The sequence below is a fragment of the Lepidochelys olivacea genome (assembly GCF_965140295.1).
Source record: "Lepidochelys olivacea isolate rLepOli2 genome assembly, chromosome: 1".
Lineage (NCBI taxonomy): Eukaryota > Metazoa > Chordata > Testudines > Cheloniidae > Lepidochelys > Lepidochelys olivacea.
The window spans coordinates 225905722-225930054 of NC_140411.1; the positions used below are offsets into that span (position 1 = coordinate 225905722).

At 43.1% G+C, this 24333-nt stretch overlaps 1 protein-coding gene across 2 annotated transcripts in view; it reads left to right on the forward strand.

Moving 5' to 3' along the window:
- The first annotated feature begins 12959 nt into the window (after positions 1-12959).
- Positions 12960-24333, forward strand: part of LRP6 (LDL receptor related protein 6) — a 191372-nt gene continuing 179998 nt past the window's right edge. Inside the window, exon 1 of one of the 2 annotated variants that reach the window (XM_084627378.1) lies at positions 12960-13430. In XM_084627378.1, the coding sequence (XP_084483504.1) occupies positions 13376-13430 (55 nt within the window). In that variant the 5' untranslated portion in view covers positions 12960-13375. The remainder of the gene's footprint in view (positions 13431-24333) is intronic. The other variant, XM_084627379.1, reaches the window with a different exon arrangement.

Genomic DNA, 24333 nt, shown 5'->3' on the forward strand with positions numbered 1-24333 from the left:
TCCCACTGAAGTCAATGGGAGCTAAGGGTGTTTTTCCTCTCAATAATTGCACTCATAATTTTAATGTCCCAGTGTATTTGCAGCCAAACTCTGGGCCCACTGAAATTAAAGTTCCATTTAGTGAAATCAAGCTTTGTTCCTTATTGGCAGTGGTATGCCACTGCAACTGGTCCACCAACTATGTAGACTCAGACCTCATATGTTTTGTGCTCATTTAAGTATCTATAGTGCAATTGTTCAAGAGACAGAGACTTATCAGCTTCATAGTAGGTATGTAAATGTTGCACGGAAACAGACTTGTGGCAATAGCTGGGTCTGTAACTACACAGGCTGCCGGTACAACGATCACCCAGTCAGGAAGATCAAATATAGAAAAAGGGAGCAAGCACATGCCTTAATATTTTTTTAACACAAGCAAATTGGGAGTATATGGTATATGTATATGTGAAGGGTAGGCTGGGGCAGTGACTGAGTAAAATAGATTTTGTGTGACATTTCACTCATACTTCTTTTTCTCCATTAAAGAGGTTTGGTCCTGGGCCTTCCATTGTTTTTTAACATAATCCCATGGAACTTGACGCATTTTGGTAAACAAGGTAATGATTTATTGCCACAATGTGCCATAGGAAACCCATAGGTTCATTAACAATTCTGGCAATTTAAAGTGCCAAGATTCATAAACCACAAATGAATATGTGGCTCTGAATTTCTACCTTTTTCTTTTCTTCTTTTGGAGCTCTGCTTAAAAAAATGTTTGGGGATGGAGGGAAATAGCATTTTAAATGTATTGTTCAAAGAAAAGATCTCTTAATATGCCAAGATTAAACGGGGATTTTGTTCTGTGTAAGCTCTTTTCAGATCATCCTAAAGGTATTAGATTTTTCACAACTGTAGTAAGGAAAAATTAGTACAAGTTGCATTAACTGCAAAGCCCTGACACTGGAAAAGGCATTGGAAGAGGCTTTACAAGTCAAGGCTATTCAGGCATAACTCAGCCCTGGACTACACTAGGACTTTAGGTCGAATTTAGCAGTGTTAAATCGATGTAAACCTGCACCTGTCCACACGATGAAGCCCTTTATTTCGACTTAAAGGGCTCTTAAAATCGATTTCCTTACTCCACCCCTGACAAGTGGATTAGCGCTTAAATCGGCCTTGCCGGGTTGAATTTGGGGTACTGTGGACACAATTCGACGGTATTGGCCTCCGGGAGCTATCCCAGAGTGCTCCATTGTGACCGCTCTGGACAGCACTCTCAACTCAGATGCACTGGCCAGGTAGACAGGAAAAGAACCGCGAACTTTTGAATCTCATTTCCTGTTTGGCCAGCGTGGCAAGCTGCAGGTGACCATGCAGAGCTCATCAGCAGAGGTGACCATGATGGAGTCCCAGAATCGAAAAACTGCTCCAGCATGGACTGAATGGGAAGTATGGGATCTGATCACTGTATGGGGAGAGGAATCCGTGCTATCAGAAGTCTGTTCCAGTTTTCGAAATGCCAAAACCTTTGTCAAAATCTCCCAGAGCATGAAGGACAGAGGCCATAACAGGGACCCGAAGCAGTGCCACGTGAAACTTAAGGAGCTGAGGCAAGCCTACCAGAAAACCAGAGAGGCGAATGGCCGCTCTGGGTCAGAGCCCCAAACATGCCGCTTCTATGATGAGCTGCATGCCATTTTAGGGGGTTCAGCCACCACTACCCCAGCCGTGTTGTTTGACTCCTTCAATGGAGATGGAGGCAACACGGAAGCAGGTTTTGGGGACGATGAAGATGAAGATGATGATGAGGTTGTGGATAGCTCACAGCAAGCAAGCGGAGAAACTGGTTTTCCCGACAGCCAGGAACTGTTTCTCACCCTGGACCTGGAGCCAGTACCCCCCGAACCCACCCAAGGCTGCTTCCTGGACCCGGCAGGCGGAGAAGGGACCTCCAGTGAGTGTACCTTTTAAAGTACTATACATGGTTTAAAAGCAAGCATGTGAAAGGATTACTTTGCCCTGGCATTCGCGGCTCTCCTGGATGTACTCCCAAAGCCTTTGCAAAAGGTTTCTGGGGAGGGCAGCCTTATTGCGTCCTCCATGGTAGGACACTTTACCACTCCAGGCCAGTAACACGTACTCGGGAATCATTGTACAACAAAGCATTGCAGTGTATGTTTGCTGGCGTTCAAATAACATCCGTTCTTTATCTCTCTGTGTTATCCTCAGGAGAGTGAGATATCATTCATGGTCACCTGGTTGAAATAGGGTGCTTTTCTTCAGGGGACACTCAGAGGAGCCCGTTCCTGCTGGGCTGTTTGCCTGTGGCTGAACAGAAATGTTCCCTGCTGTTAGCCACGGGGAGGGGGAAGGGTTGAGGGGGTAGCCACACGGTGGGGGGAGGCTAAATGTGACCTTGTAACGAAAGCACATGTGCTATGTATGTAATGTTAACAGCAAGGTTTACCGTGAAAGAGTGTAGCCACTGTTTTATAAAATGTGTCTTTTTAAATACTGCTGTCCCTTTTTTTTTTCTCCACCAGCTGCATGTGTTTCAATGATCACAGGATCTTCTCCTTCCCAGAGGCTAGTGAAGATTAGAAAGAAAAAAAAAACGCACTCGTGATGAAATGTTCTCTGAGCTCATGCTGTCCTCCCACACTGACAGAGCACAGACGAATGCGTGGAGGCAAATAATGTCAGAGTGCAGGAAAGCACAAAATGACCGGGAGGAGAGGTGGCGGGCTGAAGAGAGTAAGTGGCGGGCTGAAGACAGGGCTGAAGCTCAAATGTGGCGACAGCGTGATGAGAGGAGGCAGGATTCAATGATGAGGCTGCTGGAGGATCAAACCAGTATGCTCCAGTGCATGGCTGAGCTGCAGCAAAGGCAGCTGGAGCACAGACTGCCACTACAGCCCCTGTGTAACCAACCGCCCTCCTCCCCAAGTTCCATAGCCTCCACACCCAGACGCCCAAGAACGCGGTGGGGGGGCCACCAGCCAACCAGCCACTCCGCCACAGAGGATTGCCCAAAAAAAAGAAGGCTGGCATTCAATAAATTTTAAAGTTGTAAACTTTTAAAGTGCTGTGTGGCATTTTCCTTCCCTCCTCCACCACCCCTCCTGGGCTACCTTGGTAGTCATCCCCCTATTTGTGTGATGAATGAATAAAGAATGCATGAATGTGAAGCAACAGTGACTTTATTGCCTCTGCAAGCAATGATTGAAGGGAGGAGGGAAGGGTGGTTAGCTTACAGAGAAGTAGAGTGAACCAAGGGGCGGGGGGTTTCATCAAGGAGAAACAAAGAGAACTTTCACACCGTAGCCTGGCCAGTCATGAAACTGGTTTTCAAAGCTTCTCTGATGTGTACCGCGCCCTCCTGTGCTCTTCTAACTGCACTGGTGTCTGGCTGCGCGTAATCAGCAGCCAGGCGATTTGCCTCAACCTCCCACCCCGCCATAAACGTCTCCCCTTACTCTCACAGATATTGTGGAGGACACAGCAAGCAGTAATAACAGTGGGAATATTGGTTTCGCTGAGGTCTAAGCAAGTCAGTAAACTGCGCCAGCGCGCCTTTAAACGTCCAAATGCACATTCTACCACCATTCTGCACTTGCTCAGCCTGTAGTTGAACAGCTCCTGACTACTGTCCAGGCTGCCTGTGTACGGCTTCATGAGCCATGGCATTAAGGGGTAGGCTGGGTCCCCAAGGATATATATAGGCATTTCAACGTCCCCAACAGTTATTTTCTGGTCTGGGAATAAAGTCCCTTCCTGCAGCTTTTGAAACAGACCAGAGTTCCTGAAGATGCGAGCGTCATGTACCTTTCCCGGCCATCCCACGTTGATGTTGGTGAAACGTCCCTTGTGATCCACCAGAGCTTGCAGCACTACTGAAAAGTACCCCTTGCGGTTTATGTACTCGGCGGCTTGGTGCTCCGGTGCCAAGATAGGGATATGGGTTCCGTCTATGGCCCCACCACAGTTAGGGAATCCCATTGCAGCAAAGCCATCCACTATGACCTGCACATTTCCCAGGGTCACTACCCTTGATATCAGCAGATCTTTGATTGTGTGGGCTACTTGCATCACAGCAGCCCCCACGGTAGATTTGCCCATTCCAAATTGATTCCCAACTGACTGGTAGCTATCTGGCGTTGCAAGCTTCCACAGGGCTATCGCCACTCGCTTCTCAACTGTGAGGGCTGCTCTCATCTTGGTATTCATGCGCTTCAGGGCAGGGGAAAGCAAGTCACAAAGTTCCATGAAAGTGCCCTTACGCATGTGAAAGTGTCGCAGCCACTGGGAATCGTCCCAGACCTGCAACACTATGCGGTCCCACCAGTCTGTGCTTGTTTCCCGAGCCCAGAATCGGCGTTCCACAGCATGAACGTGCCCCATTAGCACCATGATGCATGCATTGGCAGGGCCCATGCTTTCAGAGAAATCTGTGTCCATGTCCTGATCACTCACGTGACCGCGCTGACGTCGCCTCCTCGCCCGGTATCGCTCTGCCAGGTTCCGGTGCTGCATATACTGCTGGATAATGCGTGTGGTGGTTAATGTGCTCCTAATTGCCAAAGTGAGCTGAGCGGCCTCCATGCGTGCCTTGGTATGGCGTCCGCACAGAAAAAAGGCGCAGAACGATTGTCTGCCGTTGCTCTGACGGAGGGAGGGGCGACTGACGACACGGCTTACAGGGTTGGCTTCAGGGAGCTAAAATCAACAAAGGGGGTGGCTTTGCATCAAGGAGTATTTCAGGCAGGACTTCACGGAGGGTTCCAATAAGAAATGGTTCACCTAAGTTATTGTTCTTATTGGAACAAGGAGGTTAGTCTGGCCTCTGATTGATACATGGCTAGATTTACCTCGCTGCACCTTCTCTGTGAGTGACTGCACTGTGACCTAGAGGAATGAGTCCCCTAGACAGGGGAGGGGGGGAAGCAAATGAGTACAAAACAAATCTGATCTATTTCTTGTTTTGATCCACTCCATCTATCTTTTACATCTTTGGCTGGCAGCAGACGGTGCAGAAGGACTGCATGCCATCCACATCTCATGGCTGCTCAGCAGAAGATGGTACAGTACGACTGCTAGCCATCCTCATCTCTTGCCTGCCCGGCAGAAGATGGTACAGTACGACTGATAGCAATCCGTATCGCCTGCCTGCTCACCATAAGACGGTTCAATAGGACTGACTGCAGGACTAAAGAGAATGACCTGGTCAAGTCACTCCAAATTTAGTCCCTGCGCCCGTGTCTGCCCAGGCGCTCCCAGCCGACATGGCCAGGAGCACCTCGGACATGACGATGATGGCTACCAGTCGTATTGCACCGTCTGCTGCCAGAAGGCAATGGGTTGCTGCTACTGTGTAGCAATGCAGTACCGCGTCTGCCAGCACCCAGGAGACATACAGTGATGGTTACCTGAGCGGGCTCCATGCTTGCCGTGGTATGGCGTCTGCACAGGTAACTCAGGAAAAAAGGCGCAAAATGATTGTGTGCCCTTGCTTTCACGGAGGGAGGGAGGGAACGGGGGCCTGACGATATGTACCCAGAACCACCCGCGACAATGTTTTAGCCCCATCAGGCATTGGGATCTCAACCCAGAATTCCAATGGGCAGCGGAGACTGCGGGAACTGTGGGATAGCTACCCCCAGTGCAATGCTCCGGAAGTCGATGCTTGCCTCGGTACTGTGGAAGCACTCCGCCGAGTTAATGCACTTAATGCACTTAGACCATTTTGTGTGGGGACACTCACAATCGAATATATAAAACCGATTTCTAAAAAAACGACTTCTATAAATTCGACCTAATTCCATAGTGTGGACATACCCTCAGTCTTCTGAATTACAAGGACTCATGTGACCAAGTACTATTTATGGGCTGGGGGAGAGAGACAGAATGGATGTTCTTGCTGTAATAACTTATTTTTCCTTAAAAGAAAACAAAATCTATTTATTCCAAAACTGAATGCACCAGTTCTATATTAATACCTTTATAGCATGGGTGACTCTTATAATTAATACCGTTTGGAGATCTCTTTTAGTGTCTCCTATGTTACTTGTCTTTGTTTTATCCCCAGCTGTACTTGAACAATCTTCATCAGTGCCCAAGGAAATTATTCAAAGAAACTAATGGACATGGAAAAACAGCAAATGAGTCTTCAACCATATATAATTGCTTCTCCCGCCCTCTCATCTTACAAAGAATGAGTTATAAGTTGTAAAACGGTGGAAATCATTATATACACAATCAGTGCAAACTTAAGGGCCCAGTTTAATTCCTGTTGTAAGCAGTTGTAACTGCCTTTGAAGTCAAAGTGTCAGTTTATACCAAGGCTGAATTTGTGTCTCTAACTTTTTGCTGTCCTCTGTCTACATGTCAGCTTTCCCTTATGGCATGGAAGAGATGTAGGTTGTTATGGTACACCCTGCACTTAACAATGCTGCCAGTTGAGAGGGGAAAATGCAGATTCAGTTTCCATTTCACTCAGCCTCACAAATGTCCAAAACTATATCAATTAAACAGGGTTTTCATTAGTTATGCTCGGTTAAGATGTGGGCAACAGTAATTTTAAACTTTATCTTTATTATCAGCATTTAGAGTTTGTGCCTTTCAGTAAAAACAGAAAAAAAAGTTTTAAGGAATTTGCCTTAATGGAACAAATATGAGGTAGCATATAGCCACAATGTACACACTAGTATTTTATATGCCTAAGATAAACTGGGGACATATGTTTCCTATAAGTTTCCCTTACAGGACCTGGGACACACCAAAATAAATAAAATAAAAACCTATGGTGTTCAGCAGTGGTGGCAAGTGGGCATTGCCAAGTGTATAAACTTAGCTTACAAAAATCCCTGTTAATGCTAATGGGGGTTCATCGAGAATGCTCCATAGTTCTTTCTTTGATTTTTATCACTGGATACAAAGCACTGAGTTGAGGAAGATCTTGGCATCTCTTTAAATATGAATGGCTCCAATACCTTCTCTTTAATGTGATCCTGCCTCACAATCTAAGCAGATATGGACTGTATGAGATGTGAGGCACAGCAGGTAATGGTGTTGGTGAGCCAGTAGGGGGCACACTTTCCTCCCGTGAATCTGTACTGAGCCAAAGACTCAGCTTGATTTTAGGGGTACTGTAGTGCTACCCTACAGATGTAGAATGGATGTAAAAAGCCCAAGCCCCTGATGAGAAACTGCTACTGAAAATCTCAAAGTAATTTTCTTGAGAGGTAAGGTAGTAGCCCTGGTATCCTGGCTGAGTTCCAGTATGAGTGATTAGGTTCTGATTAGCTACATTCCCTCTGCAATTTGAACTGGATAAAACGAGAGTGTTTCTGTGCACTGTTAACTACTGCATTTCATCCCAGAAGTGGCTGCGTTGCGAGGCTTAGATGAGATGTTCCCTGCGTACAGCTTGTATTTCTTAGTTTTTAAGGCCCATCAGGAATGAAAGCCGCCATATGAAAGTTGTTGTGTGTTTAACTACTCCCTGAAATGGTGACCTCCCTTTCTTCACCATAGCCATAGACTTGGGCCACCAATCCCTGTGACTAAAATAGTGTGAACAACACGTACAGTGTTTTACCAATAGCTAATTCTTAAGCTTCAAAGGCTGCAATGCAACGCTTAATTGGTAAAAACTGAGGATACGTATTGCAAAATATTGAACTCCATGAAAGCGTTCTGAAAAGGAAGTATTTTAAAATTGTTGTTGCTTTAAAATGCATGCACATTAGACTTAATGGGGCCCATATGCTGCCTGTTTTTGAAAGTTTTTAGCAAACTAAAACAAAACAATGCTTCAGTGCATTTCAGTGTAAAATGTGATCCCTTTGAAAAGGATGTTTTAACTCATCCATGCAGCATTAAAGTACTTAAACATACTAAAACTGTAACTTTCTCAAATGACATTTTCATAATTTGGCTTTGAAATTTAGGCATGCTAAACATTAATAAATATTGGGCCTGCCCTGTAGTCCAACGGGTAGTGTAAATCTGGGATCAGAATCCTACATGTGGGGAGCTGAAAGCACTACAACGGAAGCATGCTCTGAGGGTGGGGGGCAGAGAATTTTCAAGCTTGAGAGTTAGAGGAGGAGAGGAAAGGAGCGGGGAGTGGGGGCTGGGTATATCACATGATCTCAGATCCACCCAGGCCACCATTACAAATATGCTCCTCCTTCCCTACCCCTTTTCTTTCCCCCCCCCGCTGCAAGTAAGGTGGTGGGCAGGTCCTTGAAGGCTTCCATCCCTACTCTCAGGGTGTCCCCGTAGAATTTCTATTGAAGTGGCTTATATATATGACACTTCAGTAGAAATTCTACAGAGATTTATATATATATATATATATATATATATTATATATATATATATATATATATATGGCTGTGGCTCAGGCACAGTCCAAGCTATTGCTTTGGTTGCAGTGCTTGGCTGTGGGAGGGCACTTGTGGTTTGGTTATCTGGAGATGCAAATAGAGGCTGAGCAACCCGCCACCTTTTCTGGTAATGGGGAAGGGTAAAAAGGAATCAGTGAAAAAAATAAGATGAGAACGAACAGGATGTAAGGAGAGAGCAGAAACTTTGATTGTCCCTTCAAGTCCCCATTTGCTATATGATCTGCCACAAGGAATGGGTTCTGTAGGTGAAGGAGATGAATTACTTGCTTTGCTGTGTAAATGGCCCCCTCTGGTGACAGCAGTGGCACTGATGGGCTCTGAAGAGAGATGCTTCTAGTTTTTCTCATCTCAAGGTTTATCTGAAGAAGAGAGGAGATGAGGAGGATTGCTCTGAGAGGACCTCTCAGGATCACAAGTGGAGGTGGTGCTTTAGAAACAAAGAAAACCAAAATGTTCTCTCTCTCTCAATCCAAAGAAACCTATTTGTGAGCTTCCTATTTCCTGTTGAAAAGTTGAAGGCACCTCCCCATGGCATGGGGGAGGTGGTGAGGGACAAAATATCTCCCATGAATGTTGACCCTAATTATGCACAAGATAATCTAACCCCTTTCTACTTGGTTGTTGAAGTAGCCCCACTTTAAAGAGCTGTTTCATTTCAGAAGAGAAACTCTTGGCAAACCTCTTCCCAAAGATTTATCATGAAATGATGGTAAATGCACTTATACTTGAACAGGGGTTGGGCTTAGGGTTAGGGAGGATAAGAATTAAATCTGTTTCTTTTTAAACAGTGAGTTTAAGGCTTGGGAAAAGTGTCAGACTGACAGCACTGAAAGCCAATGTCTTCTGTTAATGCACTGAACAGTATCAGCTACAACACCGGCAACAGCAGCATAAGGCTTCCCTAAATAATGCTCTATCCCCCCAAACTATTGTGCCTCAGCCTTGCCTTTGTGGTCCTACTTCTAGGGGTGAGCTAGAGTCTTGGGGTGAAATCCTGGCCCCACTGAAGCGGGTGGGAGTTTTGCCATAGACTTCAATGAGGCAGGATTTCACCCACCATGCCCATTGAATTCTTGGACTCATTGAGACAATCAGCAAAGAATTCAATTCTGATGGTGGTTTCTGTGATGTGGTAGCCACAAACTCATTTGCTGGGCAATCATAATCCACTAATTGCTTTTGATCACTACTGACTTGGGCCCCAGTCTTACAAGGATCCCACTGACTTAATCAGGATTTTGTGTTGGTGTAAGAGCCTGCTAGCCTGCACAGATCTCTTTGCAGGATTGGGGGTCTTGGACTGTTTTTGAATCTGTGACCCAGAAATTCTACTTTGAGCCAGTGATTAAATGTTAATTAACATGAGGAATCCCTATTAAAATTCAAAATGTACCCTTTTCCCACTCCCCTTTATTTTATTCTGACTCTGAGCTCAAATCAAGTAACATACTATAAACAGTATGACAGACCTGCAGGTGTAGGTGAGGCCATTTGTCTTACCTACTTCCTTTTGTCGTCCATCTGAAAAACTAATTTCTGTGCATATGAATTGCAAGTAAAGCAGAGTAGGTGCCTTGGTTTTTTGTTTGTTTTATTGTCTTTACATTGTTGTAGTAGCCATGTTGGTCCTGGGATATGAGAAAGACATGCTAGGTGAACCAATATCTTTTACCAGCTTCCGTTGGTCGAGGGAAAAGTTTTTGAGCTTCACAGAGCTCTTCCTGAGGAAGATTGGAAGCAAGTCCATTTCACCAACAGAAGTTAGTCCAATACAAGATTTTACTTCACATACCTTGCCTTTCTTATATTATCCTGGTATTGTTGCACCTAGAATATTGCACACAGTTCTGGCCTCTGTATTATAAGAAGAAAAATAGGGAGTAGGTTCAGAATAGGACTAGATATGACAGCATTGATGAAAAGAGATTGAAGGATCTGACTTGATACTTGTGGGAACAAAGGGCTAAGCTGAGGTAGAGGAAGCCAATAACATTCATTAAGTACCTTCAAGGAAATAATATCAGGAAAGGAGAAGACTTGCATTACAATGACATGGTGAAGACATGGACTGCTGTAAAGTTTTAATACTAAAAATAAAACTAGCCTGGACCTCAGGGAAGATGTCTTTAAGAGTGAGAGCAATTAGGTAGGGGATCAGACTCCCAAGAGCGGTAGTCAAGACACTGGAGTTTCACCAGCAAAAGATTAGATAAGACACTAGAGGGAATAATGTAGGGAAATGTGTTGCATGCTTCAGGGGGTCAGGCTTGATAGCTCTCAGGTTGAGGGTTTTCTCAGCTCTACTTTATGTGATTATGATAGGGAATTCATCACAGACTCTAGATACTTGTGTTAAAAGGCTAATCACTGTTACACAACACTGATTTTACAATTTACATTATATTGTGAAAATTATTATCATTTTTCTGGTACAGCTTAAATAATTTTATGTTTCCCTTGCAGGCTCTTGCCTCAGGTAACTGTGCTGACTGGGGCTGGATTTAAGGGAATTCAATGCCTAGATACATCATGACATGGGCCCCCCTGTGAGCCCATCCCCCAGATGGAGTGGTAGAAATAGGGAAGGCCATGTCTCTTAGCTGAGAGGCAGAGAGAGCAACATGAGTCTTCCATATCTCTCCAGGAGTAGTAATGGGGCGTCCTCTCCAAGCCCCAGGTAGGCAGGGGACCTCCCAATATTTACACTAGCAGCTGGGGAAATCAACTTGGTAGCTGGGCCTCACTGAGTCCACCGCTGGAGGTGATGTCGATGGAGTCTCCCAGACCAGTGGGTCTTGAAGTTCTATCACCATTGGGATGAATGAGGCAGTTCACATCTCTCAGAGCTAGTGTTGCAGATGCAGAGATATTGTTGCTTTGGTTTGACTCTTGTTTAAATGTTCTAGCTTTTCTTTGCAACCATATGGATGAGAAACTTACAATGCATTTTTCTTTTCTTTTTGTTTTTTTTAAATGAAAGTTGAGATTCTGATGTAATCGCAAGACTCAAGAAACTGGGGCCCTAGGCAAGGATCTATAAGGCCCATACCCTAGTCTGTCTCCGGTGCTGACATCCTACTATAAATGATCACCAGGAAAGAACAAAGTAAACCATGAAATTGGAAGGGTTGTTTTTCCTGTGTTTGTAGTAGATCTGAGAATAATATGACCCTTTAAATTTAATATGGTATTTCTCTCAACTTCTGCCCTAAGCTGTTGCGTATTGTGTCTGTGTGCTATTAAACAGCTGCTGCATTCCTTGGTGGGCAAAGTGGTATTTATGTCTCTTAGTACAAATCATTAAGTGGAGTTTGTAAAGCGGATGAAAGAAGCTATGGAAATGCAAGAAAACTTTCATTCAATGTTTTCAACTAGGAAAGAGCAAAATATGCAGGGAAATAAAACTTTTTTTAAAAGCTTCTAGGAGTGAATTACTAAATATTTAAAAATCTGTTTATAGTAGTTGACATAGAAGGGGGGTGCTTAAGTGGCTATCATTTGGGAAGTGTTTATTGTTACATTTAAATGTGAAATGTTGACTGTGTGGTTTTATGTTTGTGTTTTTTTATTTTTGTTCAAAACTGTTTATTGCATTGATTCAGTGAAGGGGACAAAAAGAACCCTTAGTGACTTTTGGGAAATGAGACATGCATCATTGCACCAATTAAGCAGCAAAGTTCTGTTAAAAAGAATAAATAACATTTTTGCACTGGGAAAGGTTAAAAAAAAATTCCTTTGCAGCCCATAGTGACCCCACACTGTAGCTTCATTTTACAATGCTGCTCAACTTTTTCTAGGGATACTGATACTTTAATATTACATGACTCAGCCATTCCCCTAGGGGGTTTCTAATTCAATCAGGAGGCCAGATCAGGAAAAGCCTATGAGACTGATAAATATTTAAATGTCAATATTATTCCACCCAGTTGCGTGACTGGCAGAAATTTTATTTTGGGGGTTGGCTGATGTGGGATTGAAAGGATTTTTTTGAAGGACGCTGCAGTCTTTAGGTAAAACTCTCTCTGAAGTCAGTGGAAGTTTTGCTGTGTAAGGAGTGCAGGGTTGGTCCCAGAAGTTTATCGTGGAGATCCCTGCATATCCAGCTGGTTCAAGGGCCATTAGTACTGATCCATTCGCAGTGTGTGGTTAATGCCTTGCTGCAGTGGTTAGACAAAGGGAATTAAAAAGGAAAGAGGCACGGGCCCTTCTGCTTGTCTCCCGCAGCTTCTCCCGGGCTGCTAGCACGTAGCCTGCCGGAGCCAGGGCTGCCTTCACCTGAAGCAGGAGCAGCAGCTGTGAGTTTCCTTTGTGCTCCTGCTCTTCGCTCTTGCTCTGTGGCTGAAAGTAGGTCCGGCCCTCCCAGGTCCAGTGTTGAATCGACAACCGCCTCGCACCCCCACTCCCCAAAAAAAAGGGAGGAGGGAAAGGAAAATAGTCCCATCGGAATGCGATAGGGGCTGCTGGAGCGTCCCTCCCCGGGCACGGTGCCTGGGCAAAGCGCCGCCCGGCTCGGCTCGGGCTCGCCCCGCCTGCCTCTGTCGGGGGGCGGCGCGCGGCGGGCTTTGTGCGAGCGCTGGCACCGGAGGAGGACGCTGCATTGGGGCGTGGGGCGCCGTCCGGGGGAGGCGGCGGCGGCGGCGGCGGCTCCTGAGCCGGGGAAGGGGGGGCGTGTATCCCTGCGCCGCTGTGCACGGGGGCGGCGGCGGCTGAGGCTGGCCGAGGGGTTGGATGGGGGAATTGCGGCCGCCTTTGCACACAGGCGGCGGCGGCAGCATGGACGGGCGCGTTTGCGCGGCCGGTGCAAAGGGACCAGCCGCCTGCTAGAGCCAGGCAGCGGGGGGTGGGGGGGGGGATCTGCAGCTGCTCCCCCCCGCCTGGAAGTATGAACTGGCAGCAGAGGTGCTGCTGCTGCTCTCCCCCGCCGGCAGCGCCGCCGCCGCCGCCACCCCGCCGCCGGTGAGCGAGCGAGCGAGCAGAGAGGGAAGATGGGGCCCGCGCTGCGGAGCCTGCTTCTCTGCAGTTTCTGCGCCCTGCTGCGAGGTGAGCGAGCGGGCGGGGGTCGCTGCCCGTGGCCACGTTCCGCGCGCGCGGCCGGGGGGGAGGCCAGGCCTGGCCGCCGGGGAGGGGGAGAGGGGCCCAGGAGAAGGGGCAGCCCCGCTCTGTGCAGTGCCATGGGGCCAGCCTTCCTCCCCCAGCGACCTTCCCGCAGCGCCGCGGGCAAGCCCTGCGCTGGCCGGGGCGGCTGGGAGGCAGGGCACGGGCTTGTGCGGGCCCCCCCCCCCCCTCCGCAACCCCCGAGTCGCTTTCAGAGAAAATCACCTGGTGGCGAATATTCTCTGGGCTTCGTGATGTTTGTGTGGGGGTGGCTGGAGTTATTTCTGTTCATCCTGCGTGCTCAGGAGTCGTCTTAAAAAAATATATGTGTATATATTTGTTTTTGCAAACTTTAAAAAAAAAAAAAAAAAAGCTCAGGGTTTGCAATTCTCCTTGCACGTAATCCAGGATGGGTTAGGCAGGGGGGTGAGGAGCTTCTGGGCAGCGTTTCAAAGAGCAAAGCATTAAAACATCGCGGTGGGTGGGTGTGTTGGTTTGTTGTTTTTTTGTTTTGGTCGCCCCCTGGGCCTATCCACTAGGGGAAATGCTTAGAGATAATTGAAGTCCTGTACACTTTACTGAAAAAAAGTGTATGTAATAATCTAGCGTTTCATTGGATTTTATATGCACCGGAATAAGTGCACAGTTGGCAAGAAGAATCCATGCATTTGAAGAAGTGGGGTTTCTTTTTACCCACAAAAGTTTATGCCCAAATAAATCAGTTTAGTTTTTAGGGTGCCACCAGACTCCTCATTCTTTTGACAAGAAGAATAACACTCTTCTGATCTGTATTGGGTTCATTCTGGGACTTGAGAAAAGTTTGTGTTTTAGAGGGCTGATTGTAAAGGATGTTGATAGACTTGGCTAATATATATGGAATGAATATTGATATATTTTTCAAATCAGGGATTCGAAATGAACTGCCAAATGGCATTCACTGTTTTAAATACAATATAATACAAAATTTAATTTCTCCCTCCCCTCAATTTCCTGTATTGCAGAGAACAGAAAGATAACTGAAGGTTTTGTATGCTGTAAATTTGATTACAGTAACCGATTCTACTTGTTTAAAATCCTTTTTTGGGGGGGGAAGAGACCTGTGTTTATATCCATCACATCACTGTCCTTTTCCAAAGTTAATGAGGGAAGGGATTCTTTGATATATCGGAAAAAAGTAATCACATTCTGATTTAAAAATTGGCTTTCAACCATTAATTTGTTTTGATGGGAGCTTGGGGGAAGGGGATTTGGGTTGGAGGAAGAGCTTGATAGTCAGTTGCTCACTGCTCTGGAAGAGGAAAGCTCTCTCCCCCCCCCCCCCCCATGCATCTGTTTGCCATATTGCATCCTGTTGGAGAAATGTAAGTATACTACTTATTTAAATGGGCTACATAACATTTCATACTCCACTTGTGGCTGTAAAGTTCAATTTTAAGTAACTGGATCTCAGGCAAGGAGAAAAAATAATGAATTTTGAGCAGTACACTTTATTATTTAATAACCATACATTTCCTTAATAAAAATTCATCTAGCACTAATTGTTGCCTTTAACCAGATATTCTTCTGTTTTTTTTCCTTAAGTTGCATTTTGAGCAAGAGTATACAAGTCAGTGGGATATTGGCACCATGACTGTCATTTTTCCAAATCAATCAGCTCTTAGTTATATATTTTTTGCAAGTCTTCACAGACCCGCTGATGCTTTGTAGGAAACTTTGAAAGACATTCAGTTTATAAACCATTTTGGATTGTCCTTTTTTCTCTCTTCCCTCTATCTTTTGCTGAGTATATTTGCATCAAAACAGCATCTTTGTTTCTTTAGAGTTCATCTGCTCCTGCTGTTTGTTTCCCCCACCTGAAATCATAATCTTCTATCTGTGACATTACAATAATTTCCACCGCAGTTAATTGTTACTTCAGGTTGGGAAAAGCAGCAGGAGCAGCTGAACTTGGAAGAAACAAAGATAGTATTTTTATGCATATGTCTTTCATAATAAAGAAGGTACATGATATGCAAGCAGAATTGGTTCTGAACAGAATGTGTTCAATTTCCAGGAGGCGTCAGCAGCCCTTTAATGAGGCAAAGGTAAGCTGTGCCCACATAGAATATTGTCCGAAGTAAAACTACGTTTTTACATGAGTAAGGGTGAAGTTTTTTGTGCATATGTTTACTTCTTGGTTTGCGAATTGGGTGCTGTGAAATCTGCCAAGCTGACAGTGCTGGAGACTGAAGCCCCTCCTTTATACACAGGAATGGAACTGAAGTTCATTCTTATTTTGCAGCATTCTGTCTTCTAGGAGTATTACTTAGGGATGCCACATTTTGATGCTAATCTTTGATTTGGATATTTGACCATGATAAACTGCAAAGAAACCACTGACGTATCACAAAGATTAGCCAGGTGACAGTAGGAATTTTTGATCATTTGTTTACCAGTCTTGGCTGGATTAACACCAGTAACATTTAAATGCAAGATCCAGTTAATTAGCAAATTATACCCTCATGATCATGGGAAAAGTATACTAGGCACCTACTAGCCAGAGGTTGATACGTAATATGTGGGGCCTCTCCAGTGGTGAAACCTTGGTCCCACTACCGGCTGGGGGGGAGAATGCTGGTGTTCATAAAGGGGAGATGTCCCTGGATCCTACTAAAAGACTCCCATCTTTCATGTTGGCCTCTGACCTATTCTGGTGCTGGAAGGGTGTGGGGGAGAGCAGACCACTGTCCCAGAACCTCCTGACTGCTGGTGCAGTCACTGCTAATGTATGCCTCCTCCAGCTTTGGGTTTTATTTTTGGGATTGCAGCTTCCTCTTTTCTGAACATCAGCAGTGCCCGCTGTTGCTGCTGCTTGGAGTTTTCCCCAGGGCATAGAGGAGTGAGGTTGAGCTGATTCATGTCAGCTTCACAGTTACCCATAGTATTTTTAATAGTAGCAGTGAAACTGGTCAGAATCTTTTAGAGGTTCCGCTGCTGCTTGGGAGCAAAGTGGTGGGCAATAGGCCTCTCTGTTAACGAAGGAAAATGACACCACACAGGTTTACATTTGCAAAGTTACCTCAGTCATAGGTGCTAGAAACTTAACTTCTCTTTTACAAAAGAACAGGTTAGATTCTGCGGGAACTGATGGCTTACCTCTTCTTCCCTTCTGGGGGAAAACTTCCTAATTTTCACTGATCAGTAAGAGAGTTCAGGAGTGCATCAAGAATTGATTGACTAGGAAGCTTATAAATTATATTTGTGCAAATTTATCATGACATTGTGTTGGACAGACCTGCCGCTGTCCTGTATTTAGAATCAGTCCTTGAAGGAATGGAAATGCCTGTTGGGTAATTGATATTTTGACAAACTCCTAATGTGCTCAAAAAACTTGTGTTTTTAAAAAAAAAAAAAAAAAAAATTGTCCAGTGGTACCATTGTGTAAAGACTCTCTTGTTTTTAATTTAGAAAGGCTAGCAGGTTCCAGGCTCCTTGGGCTAGTAGAGACTAAAGGTGCTGCTCAAACAGCATGCTGGGAGCAGAGAGGAGGAAGAGGTATACTGTATCCTGTTCTATTCTGAAACAACTAGTTGGGGTCTTATAGCAGCATTGAGGAGTTCCAATGGGAGCTTCAAGTCTTCAGATAAAGGGTTTCTTGAGACCTGGAGCGCCAGTGTTGGAGATTAGACCTTTGAGGATCCTCCTCCAATTTACCACAATACATTCCCCCTGTCCCTTAATCCCTGTATGTATAAAAGATAGCCCATTTTTAATTGGCTTTGTATCATTCCTTAGAGATCAGTCTGGCATTGTGCATGCCATATTTTTCATTTGGTTTGCCTTTGTCATTGCCATATTTCAGCTGAGAGCTTTCTGAAACCAGCATGATCTAAGGTTTGGTAAATGCCATCATTAATACAGTAATTTCCACAGTTGTATCCCTCATCCTCATTAAATCATCACTGAAAGTTTTTTTTTAAATAAAGTATTAGGAAGGTGATTATAGCACCTGTGGCTGGGAGCAAAATATAAAGTAGCATTATGGCAAAGTGTGTTCAAATATGATGAAGTTCGCTGGTATTTTTTTCTTTTTGGATACAGTTGTAATTTACAGGTTTCAGAGTAGCAGCCATGTTAGTCTGTAACCGCAAAAAGAACAGGAGTACTTGTGGCACCTTAGAGACTAACAAATTTATTAGAACATTAATAAATAAATATTTATTATTATTATTTATTTAATATTAATGCTCTAATACATTTGTTAGCCTCTAAGGTGCCACAAGTACTCCTGTTGTTGTAATTTACTTTGTCAGTGGTTTATGAAGGTGATGCAGTACTTGTATCCACCTGTGTACTGTAAAACTATTCAACTGAAGAACTTAATGTAATCATAATAGCTTACAGAAATATTGTTCAGAGTGATATTAATAATTTTCAGGTTTCCCTCCTCCGTTACCTTCCAGTAAGGGATCTTTGTTCTTCTCTTGTTAAGTTTTAGCTGGAAGTGACAATCTGACTGCAGGGACAGCAGGTTGGGCTGGGGGTTTTGTTGCAGTTGTGCAAATTTTTCAGCTAGAGGATAGCAGCTCAGGAATGTTCCTCTGCTCGAGTTCTTACTCACATACTTCTGGGAATCAGAGAATTTCCACCCTTTCTGACACGTATTTCTACCCTTCTGGTAATATTGCATCCCATATGTGCCTGCTTGAAGCAATCCAACTCAGTGCACTCATCGCTATATTTACTTCTTCATTTGAAGTCAAGTAGTGTATAGTACACTGCGTGCGCATATGAGAGAGAGACACAGTCAGACACTCATCTCCTGTTCTGTCACCATCCGTTTTCTCTGGCAGCCAGTCTTTAGATTTCAACACTGTCCTCTTTGTCCCTGGCATATTCATCCTCATTAGCTTCCTGGCAAATGTTAATTATGTGAGTTGGCTTGCTGGTGGGTTGTTCTCCAAGAGAGTCCAGTTTCTCATACGTGGGAGAGAGGATTTTGGATTGGCACCAGAAATGCAGCTGTTATCCCTGGCCTTGTGCAGGACCTCTCCCAATTTGGCAAACTGCCTTGTTACCTTTATGTACAGAGGGGTGCTGCACCTGAACAGACTGATAGTTCTAGCAGGGGGCCCTCATCAACCTTGGGCCAGCTTGAAGGAGTCCATGAATATGGCTCTTGGAAACAGATGGTAGCATAGAATTTAGCAAGTTATCTGCAGTTTATGTGAGGTAGCACATCAGGGACATGCTTTAATATCCAGCTATTGCTGCAAGTTAAAACACTGGTAAGGGATTTCCTGTAACCACAGATGTTTACCCCATGGATGCCTGATGCAGGGTGCTTACTGTGAAATGAAGGAATGCTGCTGCACTGATGGTGGCTTCTTGTTCACATCAGGCAGATGACACTTGTTCATCTAAAGCCCAGCTAAGCCACTTGTCCCAGCCGTTGACTTAGGGCACGTCTTCACTGGCAGTGTTAAAGTGCTGCCATGGCAGCACTTTAACATGGCTTGTGTAGTCACGGCATAGCGCTGGGAGAGTGCTCTAAAAAAGCCACCTCCACGAGGGGAATAGCTACCAGCGCTGGGAGAGAGTTCTGCCAGTGCTGGGGCGCTGTCTACACCGCCACTTTATGGCGCTGAAACTTGCAGCGCTTGGGGGGGGTGTTTTTTCACACCCCTGAGCAAGAAAGTTGCAACACTGTAAAGTGCCAGTGTAGACAAGCCCTTTGTGCTTGCAGCACGCTTTGGATGCCTGTTGTGTGTAGGACACAAGTGTTTGTACAAGTGTGGCGTTGTCCAGTGGTGGCATGTGATGGTTGGTTATTATTCTTTTGAGCAAACTGTAGACAAGCCTTTTTGGGATTGTCTCTGTTCTTTGCCTGGTTATTACTAATAGTTGATTTGGGTGAAAAGAGCATTCATTCTCCTCTTAAATAACTACCAGTATTTACACAACCTATTCCACATATTGAGCAGTTTAACCAGCATTGCATATCGTTCGCCAGTATAAATGAAGAGGCAGTTCTGTAAAAGTACAATTTTCCAGGTGTTCGGAGGGGAAAACATTGCATCTACAATTATATAAATGCTGGGTGATGACTGCCCTAAAAATTAAATAGGAAAAAGCTATTTATACTTGGCAGGCAAATTAACACGCTAATAAAGACTTAATTTAACTGTCCAAATGCTCCTGTAGTTTATAAATATTTATGGAAAGGAATTCACAGTGTGAGAAGATTAGCTATTTGCTCCAAGTGGGCCGAGCTCAGTTTGACTAAAATGATGGTATTTGCATTAGAAATTAGCTTGTCATAATTGTTTTCTCCTTTCCATTATGTCCTTGTGTGTTTTACTTACTAAAATTTGTTTTTCTTTTTACAGTGATTAATTAGCTACTGTTTAAAATATAAGGCTGTGCATTTCAAGTCAGTTGGCAGGACCCTAAAGCATCTTCGAAATGGAGTCAAACCTAAAAATCTGAGGGGAGAGTGTGTGAATACTGTACCATTTTTTTCCCCACTGGATTAATAATATGCATTTGGGATTATCCCATTTAAACTGTAGTTTAGTTATTAACATTCTTTTAGTTAAACTTTCTGTATTAATTTTGGGAGAAGTCCCCAAAGTTTTAACATAGATTATTATTTATTATATTTTAAAGATAGAATATTCACTGGCTTCTGATGTGCTAATAATGAATGCTTTTATATATGTGGATATGGAAGATGGCAACATCTGCAAAGATTTTTTTTTTTGTTATGGGATTATATTACCCAAATAGAATTACTCTGTATTACAATTAAATCAATGTAACAGAAATGACAATATCGTTTTAATTCTGTTTGAGGGCCATGTGTAAGCACTGTGTGTCAAATTTGAAAATTATTCATCTCTGAGAGAGGAGAGAAGGGAAATCTACAGTCTTAATTAACTAACTACATGAATAATTCTACTAATAATAATTCTGTCACTTAGCCAAACTATTTTTCCCACTATTCAAATAGAAATGTGAATTAATAAAAGGAAACATAATTTTCCCCTTCAGCCTCTTCTCCTCATTGCCTGCTGCCAAAAAAAAAAGGGGGGGGAATTTGCTTCATATTATTATCTTTATTTATTATACTTTGGTTGCTTTCTAGCAACAAACTTTTTCCCTAGTTGCCCTCAGTTGTCAAAGATTCAAAATACTTAGAGGGAGTGTAATTTATTTGCTGTAGTCCTGGCCATTGTTGGCCAAATTCTGGAAACTGACTGCATGTAAAAAGTAGCAAAAACTTAGGATTATTCTGAATTTCAGCTTCTTTTCTTTCACTGTATAGATAGATCGATCAAGGAATAAAATAATTTGTACTCAGTTATTCTTAATTCATTGTGGAAATCCAAGAATCTTCTTGTGCAAAAATGGATTAACGGAGAAAGTAACCCATTCAGAATAGAACACGGTTTAATTGGGAAGCCTTGTATCCACTTTATGATGTCCATGTGGAAAATCAGTGATGTTATTATAAGGCAGCAACTTCACTGAGGTTTAATAATCATACCGTATACCATGCAAAAGAGCAAAGCTTATAAATAGATGCAATATTTAAAACTTCTCAAAACTGGGTTTGAACTGTAGTGCTTAATCTGAAAAGAGACAGATGTGAATTATGTGTTTTATAAAATTGTTTTTGTAGGATTATTTCTTATCTGTTAATCTTTTTACATATTTGTCACATTTGATGTGTAAACTGATTTGTATGGGTGCCTTGGAAGTACAGTTGGACCTGCATTACATTAGTTGATCAATAACTTAAAAAAATAAAGTTGCTAGTAATCATAATTGCTAAAGTAGATTCCTCCCTTCCCACCTCCAAAACCTCTATCTGTTCATTTGAAGTAGAAATTCTGTTTCCTAAGTTAACGCCACAGCAAATTTAATGCTTTTGAGGCATTGAAATGTAATCTTTGGATTGGTTATTTACAGTTTTGATTTACCGAAAGCTAATTTTAAACTTGTACATTTAAAATGTACATTTTGTTTTGACTTTTGTTAATCTACATATCAATCTCTGGTGTGTGCTTCAGCAAGTGGTCAAAGATGGTCCTCCTGTGTTGCACAGAAACTATGTAACTGTACAAAAATTAAGAATTGTGAAGCTGTGTAAATGAATTCCATTAGTAAAGGAAGACCAACCTTTAAATTCGCAGCATTCAGTGTGGTGGATGAGCTGACAAAAGGTGCTGTGCACTAAGTTTAACTGGGAAGTATACTGAAATGAAGTAACTTTGGACTATAGGGTGATAGATACTTTTTTTCATTACTATTGAAGAGAATGCTGAGTTGCAGAGAAGTGAGGATAACAATGTGATGTTACGAAAGCTCTGTATTTTCTCTCTCAGCAAAAGTCAGTTGCAGTCTTGTCCCTCTCAGTTTGTCTTGAAGTGGTCCAATCTATGCTGTCAAGTCAATGACATCTTTCTCTTCTGGGGGTCATTAGGAGAATAGCTGAACAGCTGGGTTGGACATGCTAACTTCTGAATTTATAGCTCCTTCAAAATCTGAAAGAAGAGGAAACCATTTGGTTTCTTCTTTGCACTTGGATAAGTCATTGAAAATGTCAGCAAAGGGGGAGAGCTAAAAATTGAGGAAAACTTTCAGGTTTGTTCATGATTCAAACCTTGTAACCATTTTCCCTTCATGTCAGTATGAAAGAGGACTTAATAGTAAGGGGAAACCCATATCATCACAGAGCAGTGTACAGAAACACAAATTCATTGGCGCGCCTTTAATTAAATGCATTGCTTTTACAGCTTCATGAAGGATTAGGTGTGGGTTTTCAGCTATTTCCTTGCTGGCAAAAAGATTGTGTACAAAACAGTGAAGCCATAAGCTGGTAGGTGTAATGATTTGCATTGATGTGATCGGACCACTATTCTTACCAATTGTCGAATGGCTCCAGGCAGGCAGATTGCAAAACACTGTGCCCATTACATGCAGAAATCTCTGACTATTTGCTGTAGTATCACAAACCTTGTTTTTGCACATTAGCTAGAGCAAGTGTTCAGTAGAACTATCAGAAACGTAACTTGCAAATAATCAAAGCATGCATGCACGCACGCACGTGCACACATACACTGGCTGACTCATCAAGTTGAATTGCGAAGTAGTTACTGCTATGTTTGCGTTCTCAAAGGAGTTCCACTTGGACATCATCTGCCATGTCTTCAGTAAAGCACAGAACAGTGTTATTTGAACAAAGGCATGCTTTTCAGTGTGATCGCTTCCTCAGATCCTATGTCCCTAAAAGAACCAAAAAAACCCCATGTCAGTTACACAGGGAAAGATGAATTTTTTTGCAACAAGTTTTCTCTCTCCAATGCTGTGTAATTCAAATGGGTACTCAATAAGATGCATAAAGGGCGTTTCCTATTGATGCTGCCAGTTTGAGTGATCAGGTCTTGTTGACTTATTCAAAGCTTCAGGTTTTCTCAGGGGAAAAAAAAATTCCTCAGATTTATTGTTCACTGATGGATGCCTGGTTTCTAAATGCCTGGTTTCTAAATGTTACAACAACTTGGAAGGATTAATACTCTCAGCAGCCAGCCCTGCAGAATGCACTACAAGTTGTGGTTTTGAATCAGTCTGTGTAAAACTGTGTGTCATGCTTGCAGTCAAATTTCATTCTGAAGTGTAATTCGAATTCACTTTGCAAAAAGGACATCTTTCAGAATCATTCCTCCGCCAGAACTGAGCTCCCACAAAGAATGAAAAACTATGCAATGCAGTTGTGTTAGACTCAGCAGTGCCTTCGTGATTACCCTTGGCATGCCTGGTGTTCCAGTTCAGTGCATGCTGTGTGCCTGGGTACTCTCCCTCCGTGTTGTACATAATAATGGAGCTTGTACTTGTTTGTGCCTGGATTTGCCTTATTCAAACACGGTGCATACTATCTTATTAGAAACGGTTCTGTCAGTCTGCTATACACACTTATATACTGCACTGTACCACTAGCTAAACTTCCCAGTTTACATGGTAACCTTACAGGAACATGCAGTTATTTTGCTCATTCCCATTTATCATTTTCGGAGTGCTGAATAACTTTTTTGGAAAATGTGCCTTTTTTTGGTATGTGACTGCTTGTGACCTGTCTAAGCAACTTGAGACCTAAAGTTTTGGAAACTATCTTTTAAATCATTTAAAATTAATTTTTTGGTTTTTTTTTTTTTTTTGCAGGGGGGAGAAAGGAAGGTAGAAAGATAAAGTAACAAATTTGTAACTTAAAATGGGGTTCCCCTCTGATTCTGTAAAAATGCCTCCTCAACTCCCATAGAAGTACTATGCCTGCACTAAATGTTTTGCTGTAAATCAATAATGTGGGTAGATAAAGATGTTAAGTTTGAAATCTGACTTTGTTAGAAAAAAACACTCAATGTTATGTAGAGATTTAAATGATTGGATGTGAGGGGAATTTTTATGCAGTGTTTATAAAATGAACCTAAACAAAATTTTAAAAACAAAGTTCAAATTTTTTTTATTTAAAAAAATTGGAACACTTTTACATACGGTTCCTGACACAGAATGACACAGAACAAAAATTTATTTTCTATTCTGTCCCCTCCCGCCCCCGCTCCCCATGTGAGTTTCTGAAGGACATGGTATGGAACATATGCAATGAATAGTCTTGAGAAAGCTGAACTTCTGAGGCGACATTTTAAAGTGTAAATTGATTTAACAGGCACTTGGATTTCTAGTCTCAGTGTAAGCCTTTTATATAAGAACTGTCTATTTTCTGGAAACAAATGTGCTATCTTTGTAAGACTCTTCAGACCTATACAGAAACAATGGCCGTCATCAAACCATGTGCAGTTTTTGATTCCAT